The 19,782-nt window shown below is 37.5% G+C and overlaps 1 protein-coding gene across 1 annotated transcript in view; it reads left to right on the top strand.

The window, feature by feature from the left end:
• Positions 1–6,099: 6,099 nt before the first annotated feature.
• Positions 6,100–19,782, top strand: part of LOC308273107 (putative ATP-dependent RNA helicase DDX60) — a gene marked incomplete at both ends in the record, with an annotated part of 94,393 nt that continues 80,710 nt past the window's right edge. Inside the window, 6 exons of the mRNA XM_080710224.1 lie at positions 6,100–6,234; positions 8,447–8,552; positions 10,516–10,579; positions 10,850–11,039; positions 12,564–12,905; positions 16,442–16,558. Coding sequence (XP_080566350.1) covers positions 6,100–6,234; positions 8,447–8,552; positions 10,516–10,579; positions 10,850–11,039; positions 12,564–12,905; positions 16,442–16,558 — 954 coding nt within the window. The remainder of the gene's footprint in view (positions 6,235–8,446; positions 8,553–10,515; positions 10,580–10,849; positions 11,040–12,563; positions 12,906–16,441; positions 16,559–19,782) is intronic.

Here is a 19,782-nt window from a genome sequence, read left to right as displayed (position 1 = left end):
TACAACCAGAAACTGGTATATAAGTCTAGATTTAGTTAACTTGTCCTGGGCAGTGCCTATTTCAACAGCCTCTCAACTGCATTGCCTCCACCTCGGCAGGAACACGGCACACCTCTACTGGTTACTCTTGGGTACCCCAGCAGCCTTGCCATCACACACAATCATTGCAGGAGAATCTCATTTTATCTACCTTTCTCCAGGAGCTCAGGGATGACATTGCATCAACGACAACCTCCTCTGGGGAGATTCATTTGAAACAAGCATTCAGGACATGCAAATACTCACAAATGAATTTTCCAAAGGCCATAGCTACATAGGCACGTCCAAGGCCCTGCCACTCTCACTAAATTCCTGCAAATTATGTGGTGAACTAAGGGCTGCTCCATCTCTGATACTGTGAAGACACAGCTGTTGTTCCTCACAACACCCACAACATCTTCTGGAGTCAGCCTATTCTGTACTTACAAATGCTACTTTATTTTACTGATGCTGTTACTTGCAAATCAGCTGACCTTAAGTGGGGCCCTCCCACCCCAGCAAAACACTGTGAAATAGATTCAGATTGAAGTCAGCAGACATTATAGTTGGTACTCTGAGAGACTCTTTCCCTCCTTAACTTCGAGGTCTTTATCAGCCTCCTCTCATGCCTCACAAAGTCTCTAGAACTTGCCTATAGACTTCTGCCCTGAAACACTGCCCTCCCTCAGCCGTGTTGTGCATATAGTATGTCACCGAGCATCATCTACTGGACACACACTGGGCTCTTCTGAACGCAGAGGTTCTTGCAGAGCCTAAGCTTGGGACCTTCTGTAGCCACTTGCTCTTACATTTGTGAACAATCAATTTCATGGTCCTTTTCCTCAAAGTTCAGCTACAAAAAAGAAAAGCTGAATTGACCCAGCTTATCAAATTTCAGGCAAGTAAAGAGGAAAGCCAGGCTCAAGTGGTTAAGCACGCTCATCTGGGCGAAGCTGAGGGGTTAGTTCACCTTCACAGGACATTCAGGAGTTTAAAGAGGTCAAAGTGCCGGGCATAAAGGGAGAGGTCTGAGCATAGGAGGAGAGTGTCTGATTGGCAAGTTTCTGGACAAAGTCCAGCGTATGACCATGGGACTGAGTGATTCAACAAAAACAAACTAGCTTTGTGTTTCTGGGTGTTTTTTGTATACATTTGGGGCATGCGATGGTTTGAATGTATTCCCAGGTTCATGCATTAGAAAAGGCATCCACAGTGTAACCACGGTGAGGATGGGGCCTAAGAGGAGGTGTTTAGGTCATAAAGGCTCCATCACCATGGATAGATTAGGGCCAGCTAAAGAGCCTAAGGATGTGCCTTGGCCCTCCTGTGAACTTTCTCCCTCCCTTATTCCTCACCATGAGATGATTCAGCATGAAACCCTTGCCAGAGGCTGGCACCTTGAAACCAGACATTTTGGCTCCCAAACCATTAGAAATAAATTTCTTTTCTTTATAATTCAGTTATAGTAACAGAAAACAGACCAAGATAGGATGAGTCAAGATTAGACGTCAAAACAACCATAGACAAGTGGGATAACATCAAACTAAAAAGTTTCTTCTCATCAAAGGAAACTATCAATACTAAAGAGGAAGCCTACAGAATGGGAAAGGATCTTTACCAGCCGCCATTCTGATAGGGGGCTAATATCCAGAGTATACAAAGAGCTCAAAAGGCTCTACACTAGCAAAACAAACAACCCAATCAAGAAATGGGCAAATGAACTAAATAGACACTTCACAAAAGAAGAGATACAAAGGGCTAATAGATACATGAAAAGATGTTCTTCATCACTGGCCATCAGGGAGATGCAAATCAAAACTACACTGAGATTCCATCTAACCCCAGTCAGAGTAGCAAGCATAAAGAAATCAAACAACAACAAATGCTGGCGAGGATGTGGGGAAAGAGGAACTCTTTTACACTGTTGGTGGGAGTGCAAACTAGTTCAGCCACTATGGAGATCTGTGTGGAGATTCCTAAGAAAGGTGGGAATAGATCCACCATATGATCCAGCTATACCACTCCTGGGTATCTTTCCAAAGGGGTTGAATTCAGAGAAATACAGCAACATATGCATACCTATGTTCATAGCAGCACAATTTGTAATAGCCAAAATATGGAACCAACCCAGACCACCATCAACAGATGAATGGATAGCAAAACTGTGGGAAATACACACAATGGGATTCTATTCAGCCATAAAGAAGAACAAAATTATATCATTTGCAAGAAGATGGAAAGCCCTGGAGAGCATCATGTTAAGTGAGATCAGCCAAGCACAGAAGGAGAAGATACACATGTTTCCTCTAATATGCCCAAACTAGAAAACACAAAGGATACCAGTAGGACCCCAGATATTAGAGGGGAAATACTAGCTAAGTTTTAATGGAAAAATAGGAGAGGAGAAAGGCCGATCTTGATTAATGAGGGTCTACACCTGAACATGTGTAAAATTATGAATAAGACATGGTTAACCTGGACAACCATTGGTGGGGGGGGGAGAAAACGGGGGCGGGGGGGAGAGGGCATCAAATATAGTGTAAATGTATACTACTTATGTTCAATAAAAAATTGTTAAAAAAAGAGAAGTCAGCCCTGACAAAGAATAAAATATTGATACATGCTGCAATACTGATCAACCTTAAAAACTTTATGCTAAATAAAAGAAGCAAGTTACTAAAAAAAAACACAAAAAAACCAACAACCATAGATATATTATATATTATAAAACTAATATATTAGATATTATAAAACTAAAGAGAGTCTTGCATTTGTATATTATAGCAGTATCTTTTTTTTTTCTTGGTACTGGGGATTGAACCCATAGGTATTCTACCTCCAAGTTATACCCCCAGCCAGATTTTATTTTCGTATTTGGAAACAGGATCTCACTAAGTTGCAGAGGGTCTTGCTTAGTGTCCAAGGCTGGCTTCAAACCTGCGATACTCCTGTCTCAGCCTCCCAAGTACTGGGATTACAAGTGTGCAGCACTATACTTGGCTAGCAGTGTCTTTTTTTCATATGTTTTTATTGGTGCATTGCAATCTCACATTATAATGAAGATCAGCACAATAGGGACATATATGCAAACAAAACTAAACAATTTTACCAAAAAAGAAAACACAAAGAAATAATTTGTCTGTTAGCTGAATTTCAGTTGTAGAATTTGAAGCATTTGCCAGAAATTATATAATAGAGGATACTGTAAGTAGACCTTTGGGTTAATCAAGTTTTAAATGGACACTAGTTACTAGCTGTTACTCTTTTAATTTGTATGGGTTTCATCTATAAAGGGATAAAATAATAGTACACAGGTCATGAAATTGTAGTGATAACTAAAACAATAATAGAGGTAAGTATATTAGCATATTGCTTAGCACATAGCAGACTCCTGATATTAATGTGACTTCTTGTTACAACACAGTTATTTTAGCAAATGCATTGTTAGCTCCCTATTAAACTAGCTCACGATAAAATATTTGCTTTTTATGGCTGCTGCAACAAATAATCACAAAATTAGTGGCTTAAAACAACAACAATTTATTCTTTTGTGTTTCTGAAGGTCATTTTCACTTGGCTCAATTCAAGCAGTCCTCAGCGCTGGTCTCTAGATGCTCTAAGCAAGAACACCCTATGCCTTTGCTGCTCCAAAGAGCTCCTGATTCCGTGGCCTGTGGTCCCCTCGTCTTCCATCTGCAGAGTCTGCCACTTGCTTTCCTATGTCATCTAGTGCCCCCGCTGACTCCTGCCTCCCCAAGAATGCTTGTGATTACTGTGGGTCCACCTAAATAGTAGAGAATAATTCCCTCATTTCAAAATCTCTAATTTAATCTATTCTACAAAGTGCCCTTTGCCATGAAATTTAACATGTTCACAGGGAAAGAGGACATTGACCTCTGATGAAGGAAAGGAGGGAGGGATTATTCAGCATAGAACATTAAAGAAGTCAAACAACAATACATGCTGGTGAGGATGTGGGGAAATGGGAACTCTTCTACACTGTTGGCAGGACTGCAAATTAGTGCAGACTCTACGGAGATCAGTGTGGAGATTCTTTAGAAAATGGGGAATGGACCCATCATATAATCCAGATACCACTCCTGGGTTTCTTTTCAAAGGTACTAAAGTCAAAATATTATAGTAATACCTGCATATCCATGTTTATAGCAGCACAATTTGCAATAGCCAAATTATGGAAACAACTTGGGTGTTTATCAACAGATGAATGGATTACAAAATTATGGGCTCTACACACAGTGGAATTCTACTCAGCCATAAAGAAGAACAAAATTATGTCATTTGCAGGAAAATGGATGGACCTGGAGAACATTATGTTAAGTGAGACTAGCCAGTCACAGAGAGTGAAGGATCAGATGTTTTCTCTCATATGTGGAAGTTAAGGATAATCAGGATACAAAAGGGGCTTTAGGTAGTGCAGGAGAAACCCCAGTGGAACAAGGAAGGGGGTGTAGGGAAAGGGAGTGGTGGAGGGAGAATTAATAAAGGAAACACTTCCACTGATGTTATGTATGTAGAGGAGAATACCAGCACCAAAGTCAATGTCATGTATGGGAAAGAAGGGGGAGTGGGGAGGGAGCCAGGCAAAGTCCACCAAACTCTCCGAACTACATTGTGATGTGAGATTGTAAGACTATAATGAATAGTCCACACAATCCAATAAAAGTGTATATAAAAACCAGTAAAAAAACCATATATATATATACATATACATACATACATACATACATACATACATGGTACTGAAAGTAATCTGCTTACTTGTATAATAAATGATCTTTAGCAATACATATATACTTTAGTAACACACACACACACACACACACACACACACACACACACACACACACGTTGTTTGAAAGAAGGATGCTAAAAGCCACTTCTCTTGAATCAGCCTCACCCAAATCATGATAAATGGGAAACGAAACTGAGCTTCCTGGAGGAGAAAGAAAACTGAAACTATTCTCTGGCTTAAAAGCCCGGCTGCGGCGGCTGGGTGTGCACAGTCCTAGGCTGGGGCGCGGGTGCGCCCAGTCGGGGAGCATCCCGGGACTGCTGTCTCCTTCACTTTCCCGTGGTCTGCGCCCAGCTCACCAGCACATTTGAAGCCGCTGGTTCTGGATTCCTGACCCCAGGTCTCTGGAAAGGAGAGGGAGGTGCTTCGATGCTTGTGGCCAGTGAGGGGTTTGGTTGGTGTCAAAGTGAGTGAAGGGCTAGAGGGGCGTTGAAGGGCTGGCGAAGGGCTAGAGGGGCGTTGTCCCGCACGGAATCGAGGTCTCCTTCCACCTGCGAATGGGCGTGCCGGAGTTGGCTTGGGCGACAGCGGGGTGGGAGTCGGCTAAGAACCACAAGCTCCGGGGGAGTGGGGTTAGGGGAGGTGCAGAGGGAAGGGCGCCTGAAGGGAGCCTGGAAGTTTTAAGGGAGGGATGCATGTTTAGGCAGGCACTTGAGGGGTGCTCTTGGAGGATAATTGGGCTCCCGAGTAATAGATCTGAGCGCAGCCCATAAACTTGGACATTGACAGCTTCTTGCTACCTGCTAAATCTGAGGCCAGGATCCGAATTTGCAGCATGGAAATCTGCCTTTTAATAAAGCCTCCCAGATGGTTTCTCTTGCACCCATAAATTTCAGTGACTTCAGACAACTGACGCCACTCTCGTAAGAGAAGTATTTATTTATGCACAAGAGGCAGGCGCTTGCTTTCTAGTGCTGCAGAAAAAATCATCACACACTTCAGTGGCCAAAAGCAACAGGAGTTTATTTAGCTTATAATTTCCACAGAAGAGAAGTGCAGGCACCGGTTAACTGAGTCCCTTTGCTCTGCAAGTCAGTTTACTCAAGGTGTCTGCAGGGGCTGCCCTCTCCGCCCAGACTCATTCTGGGTGCTCATTCTGGTTGCTAAAACAGTTCAGTTCCTTGCAGTCAGAGGCTTGTGGCGCTCTGTTTTCTTGCTGGCTTTCAGCTGGGGATTGCTCTCAACTTTTAGATAGCATCCTTAGATCCCTGCCACTTGGCCCTTGCACAAGGAATCCAGCCATCAGACTTCCTCCCCTGTCTAAGGTGATGGCATCAGTCACAGAAGATGTGGAGCCATTAAATGTGCAGTTCTGCTGTCCTCAAGGGAAGGCAATTATGCTGGGCATGCATATCAAGGTGGTGGGGACCATTGCCTGCTACCATGGGTCAGCTGTTTCCCATGTAGGGTGTCAGGAACTTAATGCCTTTCATTAGGTGGCTTCACCATTCTGCTGGAATATGCAATCCACAGCTTCCCTTCTCTTTCCTTCCTTCAGTCCCTCTCCACCTTTATTCCCTTCCCTTCCCTTCACTTCCCTTCCCTTCTCTTTCCTTCCCTTCCTTTTCCTTCCCTCCCTTCTTTCCTTCCTTTCTCTTTTTTTCCTTCCATTTTAAGATTGTTTGAATTAGAATCCAAATATGCTGAGACAGGAAGATCGTGGTTTGAGGACAGCCTCAGCTACTTAATGAGGTTCTTTGTAACTCAATGAGACCCTGTTTCAAAATAAAGAATAAAAAATAGGGCTGGAGGTGTAGCTTGGAAGTAGAATGTCCCTGGGTTCCATCCCTAGTACTGCAAAAAAAAAAAAAAAAAAAAAAAAGAATAAATAAAAGATGTGCCTTTTAAACATTTCTCTTTTTTTTGTGGGTCTGGGGATGGAACCCAGGGGCATTTGACCTCCAAGCTGCACCCCCTGCCCTATTTTTTAATCTTTATTTTGAAACTGGGTCTAAGTTGCAGAGGGCCTCACTAAGTAGCTGAGGCTGTCCGCAAACCACGATCCTCAGGTCTCAGCCTCCCTCTCGAATGCTGGGATTACAAGCGTGTGCCACCATGCCGAGCCCTTTTAAACATTTTTAACTTTCTTTTATTTTCTTATAATTTATTTGTCATGATGTGAGGTGTGTGTGTGTGTGTGTGTGTGTGTGTGTGTGTGTGTATGCATGTGTCCCATACAGATTCCCCTAGTCTCTGTGGTGTCACTTAACATGTTTCTCTGTTCTCTAAATGTTCTGTAAATTAGTCATTAATACTTGAGTTTTGATGAGATTAAGGTTTTATTTTGGGGGGTGTTGAGAGTATTTTAGTGATGTATATTCACTTACCTGTTTTTGTCTTGCTGTGACCTAAAAAAGGTAAGATTCATTAATGCATTAGAACTTGTAAGAGGGTAATATTGCATCATCGCCTCTATTTCTCAGCCAGATCACCTCCCCTTTACCTCCAGTTTGGTAATCCCAACTTCTCTGTAACTTCTACATATGACGAAAAACATCTCACTTGTTTTTATTTTTTTGGTGACTAATTTCACTTATCACAGTATTTTTTAGTTCCATCCATTTTCCCACATTTGGCATAATTTGTTCATTTTATGGCTGAGTAGAATTTCATTGTGTGTAAATTCCATGATTTTATAATCCATTCATCTGTTGATAGACACCTGGGCTGGTTCCATAATTTGGCAATTGTGAATTGTATCATAAACATAAATATGCATGTGTTACTATAGTTGTCTGGTTTCAACTCCTTTGGGTAGATACCTGTATCTGGACTTTGTGCTTGAAAATACGAAGAACTTAGCATGCATTCTTCATTTTCTCTTATTCATTCTTTTCTGAACTTTCTAATTTGGCTATATTTTATTATATCAGGAAAGTTTGTCATATTTTCCAGTAATGTGTGACATTAATTCTTGTGATTTGTTTCTGTATTTGGCCAAAAATGGAAACCAGTAAACAGCAGTAGTAAAATTATGATTATGTATACATTATTCACTGTAGAAACAATCTATATGTTTGATTAGAAAATGTAGTTCTATATCATTAAAATTATTATTTGAAATGAACTTTTCTGAATTCGAAATATAGTGGACTTCCTTCTTTTGATTTGAGGTTTTGGATATTAAACCTAGGGGGATCCTACCTCCAAGCTCCACCCCCCGCCCATTTTTTTTGTTTGTTTGTTTTGAAATAGAATCTCAGTAGTTTGCTGACAGGTCTTGCTAGGTGTTGATGAGGCTGATTCCAAACCTCCCATCTCCCTGTTTCAACTTCCCAAATGGTTGGGATTATGGGCATGTATCACCATGCCTGGGTTTCATGTTTTTCTTCATAGATGAAGAATTTAAGACTTAATGCAGTGTCACGTTTCTTTGCAATAAACCAGGGCTAATTTTGCTACCTTGAATTTCACCCTCTATGTCTCTTACCTTCTTTTCTATAATTCCTCAACATTTTCCCAAACTCCTTGAGAAATCAGAAAATACAGGACCTTGATCCCTCTGGTCTGAACAACTCTTTCTTAATTCTCTGTTGGTTTCTGGTACCACTGCTGCTAGACCACTCCACACATTATACTCTAATGTTTGACTTTGTTCTTGTTACCCTCCACCAGAGTGTGAGGACCACTCTTCACTCAGTTGTATATGTTGCAGTAAGTACAATGCCTGGTCAAGAGCAGATGTTTCGAAAGTCACTGAGAAAGACAGCCACTTGTGGGAGTGAGAGACCATGTTCCTATCGCCACTAAGTGTTTCCTATATGTAGTAATTTGTTCTTTCCTTAAACTTAATTCGTTATTAAAGTGCATGTTTTCTTTCTATATCATTTTGATATTTACTTAGTGTGTGTATTACCATTATATGTCTGCTCCTTCATGTCATGGAATAGAAATATCTATCTATCTATCATCTATCTATTGATCTATCATCTACTTAATATATTTAATGTTTATTAGCCTTAACACACTATATGGCAAATGTCTTACTATTTTCTTTTCATGACAAAATGAAGTAATATATAAGTTCCTTCTCAGTTATTTTTGAATTATTCCTCTTTTTTCTTGCCATTCATTACATATTAGTAATCCTCAAAATTGGATTTTTGCCTTCTCTCTCTTCCTCCACAAAGCTCTCTATCCAGGTCCCAGTGGCCTCCTCTCGAAAGACTCACATATTCACATTGCGATCGGACTTTGTGTTTCACCTTTAGACCTTTGTGATTAACTACTTATATAACATGGACTATAGTAAGTCTTAAAAGCCAGTGAAATTCAGGTAGTCCACAGATACCTTTATAATCTTTTCCTCCAGGTGGCTGCATTGCAAAGTTCACAGACCAAGTAATTGGATCCATACTGCTGAAAAAACTAGAATACAAAGCATCATCCTTGACAGCCCCATTTTCCTTGTTTCTTTTCCCATATCTCATCCATTATCAAATAAAGTAGAAGTCATCTTTTAAATGTCCTTCAAAGAAATCCACATCTCTCCAGCTTTATTAGCTCACCCGCCCCATCAAACTATAATTACACCAGGCTACCTTTATTACTCCCCTGAACAGGAAATTTCTCTCTGTTCTACTGAATAGACCTTTGCTCCCATTCGATCCCTTCTGCTCTAGCTAGAGTAATCTTTTCAAAATGCAAGTGTGTACATATACAAAATTATCGACACTAATCTCAGTAACAGGTACAGAGAGAGGGAGAGAACAGAGTGGTGTTTGGAAGGAATTACACCAAGTGCTATGTGCATGTGTGTTTCCATCATTTCGACTCTCAGTATGATGTACAATCACACTGCACCAAAAAAGTATATTAAAAATGCAAAGCAAGTAATTGTAATGGTTGACCATATGCTTAAAATCAATCAGTGGCTGATTTTTTATTCTAAGATGGAGAGAAAATTGTATAACATGCTCCCAAAGGCTCTGCAGACCCTCAACCCTCATCTTTCTCTAGCCCTCTCACACAGTTTCTCCTCTCATTCTGTCCACTTCAGCCCTATTGGCTCCTCTTATGACCCTCGCTCCATCTGCATCCCTGCACACCACAGGATTTTACAGGTGGTATTCTGGTATTCCCTCTGCTTGGAATGCTACTTTCCCCATTTTTGCTTAATTAGATCCTCATATAATCCTTCAGAACTCATCTCGAGCATTACTTTTTAAAATAAGCTTCCCCTGACTTCTTTGACCTTGCCACATTCACGATTTTCTGTTATTTTTAGAATTATGTGATGAACAATTTATCTTTTTTGATAGGTTTTTTTAAGCTCCTTGAAAACAGACTGCATGTTGGCTTTTTCATTCTTGAATTCCCAGTACCTAATATTTTGCTTGGCACATAGCGATGATTCAGTACAGTTTTGTTGACAGAAAAAAGACTTTCTTATTTTTCCTCTTTCTCTGTAGGTCTGCTATTTTTGTTAATAACTGCCATTTAGAAGAACCACAGTAAAGGATATTTGCTATATTTGGTATTTGTCAGTTGAAGATGGCGGCACAGGGAAAATCAAAAATGGGTAATTTCAATTTAAAATACTTATAGAATTATGATATAAACTATGTATATTTAATTGAAGTAAATAATTGTATTACTATTTATATAAAATCTCAAATGATAGCTACATGTGAGATCCTTTAAAAAGGCTTGATTGAAAATAACCTACTCTCTTTCTCTTTTAGAACAATGCACAGTGTTTTTAGAGGAAATTTCAGAGCTTATTTTGAGCAAAATGCCAAGTGCTGAGTAAGTATTTTCATAGTAATAAAGAGCTGTGAAATCATATGTTTTCTGCTACCTTGTGTTTTTATTTGAACTTATACTACCTATCTCTATCTCAGTGTGTATATATATACTCAATACATACATCATTATATTAGTATATATCATTTTACATATATTCAGCTAAGTCAGTTATTAATGATAATGATAAAAGTGATAATGATACTACTGCTTTTTGGATATTATTTAATATGTGTATGATTTCTGCTTTAACACTCTGCGTTTTCTTTTTAGGTATTGTAGCATATTCAATGATTTTGTTGAATCTGAATTTTTCCTTATTGATGGAGATTCATTACTTATCACATGCATTTGTGAGAAATCACTAAAACAGGGACAGGATCTCCATTTCTTCTATCTGGTTGAACACTATCTCATGGATCTTATTAGTAAAGGAGGGCATTTTGCCATAGTTTTCTTCAAGGTAATGTGACTTAAGTTATTTTCTATGATTTGATAATCCAAACTACAATCCTTTAAATCATTTGATAGTTTTTTCCCTTTTATTACAAAGAAAAATGTATCTTCAAAGGTTTAGAAAGCTTAAAGGGGAGGCTGAGACAGGAGGATCGCAGTTGCCAGACAGCCTCAGCTACTTAGTGAAGCCCTTTGCAACTCAGTGAGACTCTGTTTCAAAATAAAGAAAAAAAGTAGGGGTAGGGGTGTCACTCTGAATTAGAATGCCCTTGGGTTCCATCCCCAGTACTGCAATTAAAAAAAAGAAATTACTGCACTAAAGAGTTTTTTTAAACAATTATTTGTAATAATGGAATTTTATTGTAAGGACACACAGAATCATTAGGGTAGACAAGAAAACTCCTAGCAGTGATCCAGCTGACCTTTGGATTTGACTTTTGGAACTCTGAGAACTACTTCTGTCTTTAAAACTCATCAGTAAATTGATCTGAACATGAAATAAAATGTATTTAAGCCTAGGCAAACTCTCTAGCCCTACTTTGCTTTGATTTGTTCTATGGTAAATACCTCTCATATCATATTTGCTTTTCTTTTACTGATTACAAATATAATCAATAAGGTCTTGACAGTCTCAAATACAGATCTGTGTAAACACCTACCACTACCCCTTCCTACGTTAATCCTAAGTGGAAGTAATGTACTACTCAAGGATTTTGGTGTGGATCTGTCCAGTTCTTTTGTGATCCAAATGTTGTTTTATTTTATAATATTACGGACTGCCCACTAGCAATATTTTGAATAAAAAGTTATAGTTCTGGTTTAATGTTTACAAACTAGTTGACTGCACAAATTTTGTTTTGTTGGGAAAAAAAAACCTTTTATGTTTAAGAGGAAAGACCCAGTGGCTTGGGACAATCCTCTGGAACAAAGCCATCCCAATCAGTTCCTCATTCTAGATATTTCATACCCACCATTAACTTTTTACTTATTATCCTGCCCTTGTTTTTCTTTTTTCTCCTCCCCCCTTCCCCCCTCGTCTTGAGGTACTGGGGATGGAAGCCAGGGACGTTCTACTTCCAAACTACACTCCCAGCCCTACTTTTTATTCTTTATTTTGAAACGAGATCTCACTAAGTTGCAGAGGGCCTCACTAAGTAGCTGAAGCTGGCCATGGACCTGCAATACTCCTCTCTCAGCCTCCCAAGTACTGGGATTACAAGCAGGCACCACCATGCCTGGCTCTTTTTCTTTTTGAAAAAGATTGGAGAGGAAAAGAATTAAAGAATGGGAAGGGAAATTGGGAGGATTATGGGTTTGCTTACAGAGAACATATATTTTTAAATCCAAATTGAGATTCATGGCATATCTTTGTGAAATGGTAGTCAAGATTTGAGGGTTTATTTCTAAACTATATGACAGGACAAAACTGTTGGAGTTTTTTCCTTTCATGCCTTTTATGGTATATGTTAACCAACCTGGAAAAATGCTAAATGATAATTTAAAAATATGTACTTCTTTTCCTCGCCCATAGGATGCCGAGTATGCTTATTTCAACTGCCCTGAACTTCTTCGCTTGAGAACTGCTTTAACCCTTCATCTTCAGAATAATACCACCATCAATGTTTGGACCCAATTTTCTGGATGCTTCTCAAAGGAATGGAACGTTTTCTTAGAAGAAAATTATCCATATTTCCTGGTAGTTGCTGATGAAGGCCTAAACCACCTGCAAACACACCTTTTCAACCTTCTAATCCTTCACTCTTGGTCAATGAAGGTCAATGTCGTGCTTTTCTCGGGGCAAACATCCAATATTCTTCGACTTTATGCATACTTTATGCCAAGCACATTCAGAAACCAGATATTTTTCTGGAAGGTAATTTATATCTAAAAACAACATTCTAGGATTTTATAATCTTTTCTAAATTACTTGTTTCAGTTTTCTTTCTACTTTCTCTATGGGATGTATTTTAGGTTTAACAGAGAGGCATAGAAAATTAATAATGATAATTAATAATACTAAATTTTATACAGTAGTGCTAGGCACTTCCCATGAATGATTTTCACTTAGATTTCACAAGAATCCCATGAAGAAGGCGTTAGTATCATTTATATTTATATCTTATTTACTTATTTATTATTTATTTACTTATTTATTTTTGTGGTACTGGGGATGGAACCCAGGGGCTTTGTACCTGTGAGCTACACTTCCAGCCCTATATTTTATTCTTTATTTTGAAGCAAGTTCTTACTGACTTTCAAAGGGCCTCACTAAGTTGTAGCTGAGGCTATCCATGAACCACAATCCTCCTGTCTCAGCCTCCCAAATGCCCCTGAGATTACAAGTGTTCACCACCATGCCTAGCTAATATCATTTATATTTTGCAGATGAGGAAATAAATAATTGCATAAGTGATATGTTTATTATCAATGCCAAATAAACAGTAGAATACAAATTGAAAAGACACAGTAGGATTCCAGATAGTATGTCCTTAACCACTGTGTGGTATATTGACTCTAGGTTAATGCAGGTCAGAAATATGTTACACACACACTAAACATATTGAAGTCAACCACTAAGCCGAGCAAGGGAAGGAGGGAATGGGGTGGGAATTGGGTAGGGGTTAAATCAGTGATGTGTACATGTTTGTACATACAAGGTTTTTTTTTTTTACCACAATATGATGTATAAATATAATGCACAAATAAAAATAAAAAAGAAATATGTTAAATTACAGGCAAAAGTTACGTCTCCTATTGTTGAGACTTACTAGTGAATTGTAACTAATATTGTGGTCTTTAATGAGAACACAATGGAACAGGTTAATAAAGAAGGAAAAGAAGAAAGATGGGTTTATTTGCTAACATTAGCTCATTAATGGGAGAAGTTTTCAAGTATTTAGAATTCTATTTCCATGATCCTATTATTTCAGTATATTGACACATTTGACATATTATTGAAAGACTCATTAAAACGCATGATGATCCTATATATACAGTTTGTTTCTGTTTACTTTCCATTACTTATAGCGAATTCTAATATGAGGGTTATTCTAGATTTCATGGAGACATTTTTTTGCTCTTTGGGAATTGTGACACATTCCTCACGTATTCAGAGACATCCAGATGATTGTCATGGAATGATAAAATAGTTTGCTTTAGTTAGCATTGTTTTTTTTCAGTGCTGGGATGGAACCCAGGGCCATTCTACCTCCAAAGTACACCCACAGCCCTATTTTTTTATTTTTTTATTTTTGAAACAGGATCTCACTGAGTTGCAAAGGGCCTCACTAAGTAGCTAAGGCCAGCTGCGAAATGCGATCCTTCTGTTTCAGCCTCCCAAATGCTGGTATTACAAGCTAGTGCCACCATACACGGCTTTTAGTTAGTATGCTTACCATTAAACTATTTCTAACTCTAGTCGCATGATGTAAGCAGAAATACCTCTGTCTTTCATTCTTATGTTTGGAGGGAATACTATTATCAATTGAGTTCATTTTATACTGTTAGAGCAATTTTTGAATCTGAGTTTTCATGAGTGTTCTATAAACAACCTGGCCAAAATCTTCTTAAAAAAAATTTTTTTTTGTGGTACTGGGGATGGAACCCTACTACCTCCAGGATACACTCACAGACCTATTTTATGTTTTATTTGGAAACAGGGTCTCTTAAGCCAGAGAGGCTGGCTTCGAACCTGTGCGATCCTCCTGTCTCCGCCTCCTAAGCATGGAGATTACAAGCGTGCGCCACCACGCCCGGTTTAAAAGTATTTTTTAATGGAGGGTTTTATGTCTGATAAAATAATTTATTTCCTAGTTTGTTGAATATTCACTTTAAAGAGGTTATTTAATTAAACAATTTGAGGACTACCTAAAATAGAATTTTAAACAATACAATGAAATACATTTTATTAGTTTGTTTGAGGACTACTTGAAATACAATTTTAAATGTTAGTAATGTAGCCAGGCATGGTGATGCACACTTGTAATCTCAGCATTTGGGAGGCTGAGACAGAAGGATTGCAGTTTTGGTCCAGCCTCGGCTACTTTGTGAGGCCCTTTGCAACTCAGTGAGACCCTGTTTCAAAATAAAGAATAAAAAATAGGGATAGGAGTGTTGCTCAGAGGTAGAATGCCCCTGGGTTCCATTTCCAGTATCGCAAAACAAAAACAAAGACAAAAACAAAAACACCCCAAAACAAAATAAAATATTGATAATGAATATTACTAAGCTGGTAGGTGGTCGTGGAGAGATAATACAACTTGCTTTTCATTAAATGCAATGCATTTTATTGTGAAAATGTATAATGTAAATTGGTCATAATATTTGAAATTTGTCAGAATAAAATACATTGCATTAAATGGGTATGGTGCTTTTTTGGGATAGTGTGTTGGAAATATTGTAAAATTAGCTTGTAATGATGGTTATACAACTTGATAGATTTACTAAAATCCTTGAATTGTACATTTAAAAATAATAAATTTTAGGTTTATTGCACCTTGATGAGACTGTTAAACACAAAATGCACTTTATTCCCAGTAAAGATAGACTAGTGCTATTTGGCAGGCTTTTAAAATCATTGTAGATCATCTGAAATTATATAAGTGTATTTTTTTTACCAAGAAATATACTGTAACATAATTTTTTCTTAAATATAAGCAATTTTCTGCAGTTGGAAAATAACTAAATATTATATTTTCTTTATGTTTATTATACTTTATTGATACATATGAGTCCCATATCATAATGTAGTTCTTAGTGATATAGGCATGTAACACTTGATGACCTTCCCCTGTCTCCCTCCCTATCCCTTCCTCTTCCCCATACATGGGATTGGCAATATCACATATGTTCACAATGTCATTAGGTCTCCCTTCGCCCACCATCACCGTCTCTTAGACCCTCGCTCTTGTTTTGCTAGTTTCTCCTGCATTATCTGAAGTCCCTTTTGTGTCCTGATTATTCCCTAGCTTCTGCATATGGAATCCTTTACTTTCTGTGACTTCATAATCTCCCTTTAAATAATGTTCTCTAGGTTCCTCCATTTTTCTGCAAATGATATAATTTTGTTCTTCTTTATTGCTGAGGAGAATTTAAGTGTGTTTATTTCCCATAATTTTGTAACCCATTCATCTGTTGATGGACACCTAGGTTGGTTCCATGATTTGGCTATTGTGAATTGTGCTGCTATAAACATGGGTATACATATATTAATATAATATTTTGATTTCAATACCTTTGGAAAGATACCCAGGACTGGTATAACTGGATCCTTTGGTAGCTCTATTCCCAATTTTCTGAGGAATCTCTGCCATGATCTTCACAGTGGCTGTACTAATTTGCAATCCCGCCAACAGTATATAATACACATATTCTATTTATAATACTTTATCTGGCTTCTTTGTCTTACAGAATCAAACAAAAATTAGAAAAACTTACCAAATGCTGATTAAAAAGTTGGAAAAAGATAGAGTTTTGTCTTTAGCACATCTTTTTGGAAATTTAGAATGGGAAAACATGATGAAGCAGGTAAGGAAACATAAAAAAGTTTATATGTGAACTAATTTTTTTAATTATGGAAAAGTTTCTGAAACTTTTCACCTAGTTTCTTCTGATGTTCATTATTTTTATAACCATATACATTTATCAAAACTAGGAAATGAACACTGGCACAATGCCATTAACTAAGCTTCAGACCTTCTCTGGGTTTCACTTATTTTGCAGGAATGTCTTCTTTCCTGTTTCAGGATTGTATCTAGGACGGCACATTCATTTAGTCATGCTTCTCTGGTTCCCTCTGGTCTGTCATAGTTCTCACACTTCTATCTTTCATGACCTTAACATTTTTGAAGAATATCAGTTATTTTAAAAATCCTTCACTCTGGGCTTATCTGATGCTTTCTAATGACTGGAATGAAGTTATGCATTTTTAGCAATGTCAAAATGTCACTGAATTATTGATGTGTCCTCAGTGCATCCTAACAAAGGGCTATGTTGTTGATATCACATGAATCCTTTGAATTTACATTCTACTTAGCTGGATATTAAGTGACCAAATGTCCACTTTTTTGTTTCCACTTCCAATTTTGTCCATCCTTTTATTTTTAGTCTTTCTGAATCACTTTGTTTCAGTTGTGTGCCTTATATCATGGACTATATTTAGGCTTTGATTTGTGATCCCGATTTTCTTGTACGGTTGAATTAAGCCCATTCCAATTTATTGTTATAACGGATAGACTTTGTTCTCATTCTATCATAGTATTTCATAATTCTGCTATGATTATTTACTGATGAAATGCATATTTTTTCTATTTTACAAAAAAACTTTAAAAATTGAGGAATTTTTAATGTATTGTTATAGTAACTATATTTGTAACTTGTGCCAATATAATATTCTTTCTTTTTCATTTTCTTACTTTATGTTTTATGGCCTGGTTTATGAATTTTATTTATCTTCTTCATTATCCCTTAGTACCCAGACTATAATAAGTTTTATTGTATTATTATTTTAAAATATAAGTTTTGTTCTGTTGTTTGTTTTTCTTCTTAAAGTGTCCGATGATAAAAATATACTCCATCTTTATGTCCACTATTTTCTCTGTGATTAATTTTACTTCCTTATAAAAGTCATTTGGTTGTTTTTTTACTTTTTGTCAATGCATTTATTACATTTTTAATTGTGGCCTGGTGTGGTGGCACACACCAATAATTTCATTACTTGGGAGGCTGAGACAGTAAGATTGCAAGTTCAAGGCCAGCCTCAGCCTCTTAACAAGGCCCTCAGCAACCTTAGTGAGACTCTGTTTATTTTTTTATTTTTATTTTTTAGTGCTCTACCTTTTATTTTATTTTTTATTTAACAATTTTTTTAATTGAACATAAATAGTATACATTTAAACTATATTTGGTGCCCTCTCCCCCCCCGCCCCCATTTTCCCTTCCGCCTCCCACCAGTGGTTGTCTAGGTTAACCATGTCTTATTCATAATTTTACACATGTTCAGATGTAGACCCTCATTAATCAAGATAAGCCTTCCTCCTCTCCTATCTTTCCATTCAAACTTTGCTGGTATTTCCCCTCCATTATCTGGAGTCCCACTGGTATCCTTTGTGTTTCCTAGTTTGGGCATATTAGAGGAAACATATGTACCTTTCCTTCTGTGCTTGGCTGATCTCACTTAACATAATGTTCTTGGTTCTATTTATGTGGTGAATAACATGTATTGATTTGCGTATGTTGAACCAGCCTTGTTTTTCTGGGATGAAACCGACTTGGTCATGATGTATTATTCTCTTGATATAGTTTTGAATGCGTATAGCTAGTATTTTGTTTAGAATTTTTGCATCTATGTTCATTAAGGATATTGGTCTGTAGTTTTCCTTTCTTGAGGTGTCTTTATTTGGTTTGGGGATTAATGTGATACTGGCCTCATAGTAGGAATTTGGGAGAGTTCCATCTCTTTCGATTTCCTGGAGCATGTTATGAAGTATTGGTATTAGTTGTTCACTGAAAGTTTTGTAGAATTCAGCTGTAAACCCATCTGGGCCTGGGCTTTTCTTTGGTGGAAGAATTTTTATTGCCGTTTCTATTTCTTTCGTTGTTATTGATTGGTTTAGGCTTGCTATGTCCTCTTGGCTGAGTTTAGGAAGGTTAACTCTGCTTAGAAATCTATCCATTTCTTCCAGGTTTTCAAGTCTATTGGAGTATAAATTTTTAAAGTAGTTTCTGATAATCTTTTGAATTTCTTCACTATCTGTGGTGATATCTCCTTTTTCATTTCTAATTTTAATAATTTCAGTTGATTCTCTTTGTCTTTTGTTTAGGCTGGCCAGGGGTTTATCAATTCTATTAATCTTTTCAAAGAACCAACTTTTTGTTTTATTGATTCTTTGAATTGTTTTTTTGTTCTCTATTTCATTTATTTCTGCTCTAATTTTAATGATTTCTTGCCTTCTGCTGGCTTTGGGAATAGACTATTGCAGATTTCTAGGTCCTTGAGTTGTATCATTAGGTTCTTTACTTGGTGGTTTTCTGTCCTTCTTATGTGGGCACTCAATGCAATATACTTTCCTCTTAATACTGCCTTCATGGTGTCCCATAGATTTTGGTAGGTTGTATCTCTGTTTTCCTTTGTTTCCATAAATTTCTTTAATTCTTCCCTTATTTCTGCTCTTACCCATTCATCATTCAATAGTGTATCATTCAATCTCCATGAATTTGAATACTTCCTTTTGAGTTTCCTGTTGTTGATTTCTACTCTTATTCCGTTGTGGTCTGAAAAGATGCAAGGAATTATATTACATTTTTTGAATTTGCTGGTATTTTCTTTGTGTCCCAGGATGTGGTCTATTTTGGAGAAGGTTCCATGGGCTGCTGAGAAGAATGCGTATTCTGTAGTTCCTGGTTGAAATACTCTGAAAATATCTATTAGGTCAATTTGGTTTATGTTTCCTTTAGTTCTAAAGCGTCTTTACTCATCTTTTGCCTTGAAGATCGATCCAGTGGTGTGAGAGGCTTATTAAAGTCTCCCAGAATTATTGTATTTGTGTCTACTTGGGATCTTATGTCCAGAAGGGTTTGTTTTACAAATGTGGTTGCACCCACATTTGGGGCATAAATATTTACTATCATTATATCTTTTTGGTGTATTGTTCATTTTAATAAAAGGAAGTGCCCTGATTTGTCTCTTTTGATGTGTTTAAAGTCTGCTTTGTTGGATATCAGGTTTGCTACCCCTGCTCTTTTTTGGTCAC

This window comes from Muscardinus avellanarius (genome assembly GCF_963383645.1).
Source record: "Muscardinus avellanarius genome assembly, chromosome: 14".
NCBI classification, from domain to species: Eukaryota; Metazoa; Chordata; class Mammalia; order Rodentia; family Gliridae; genus Muscardinus; species Muscardinus avellanarius.
The sequence above is the reverse complement of the archived record's forward strand: the minus strand, read 5'-3'. Positions and strand labels throughout refer to the sequence as shown.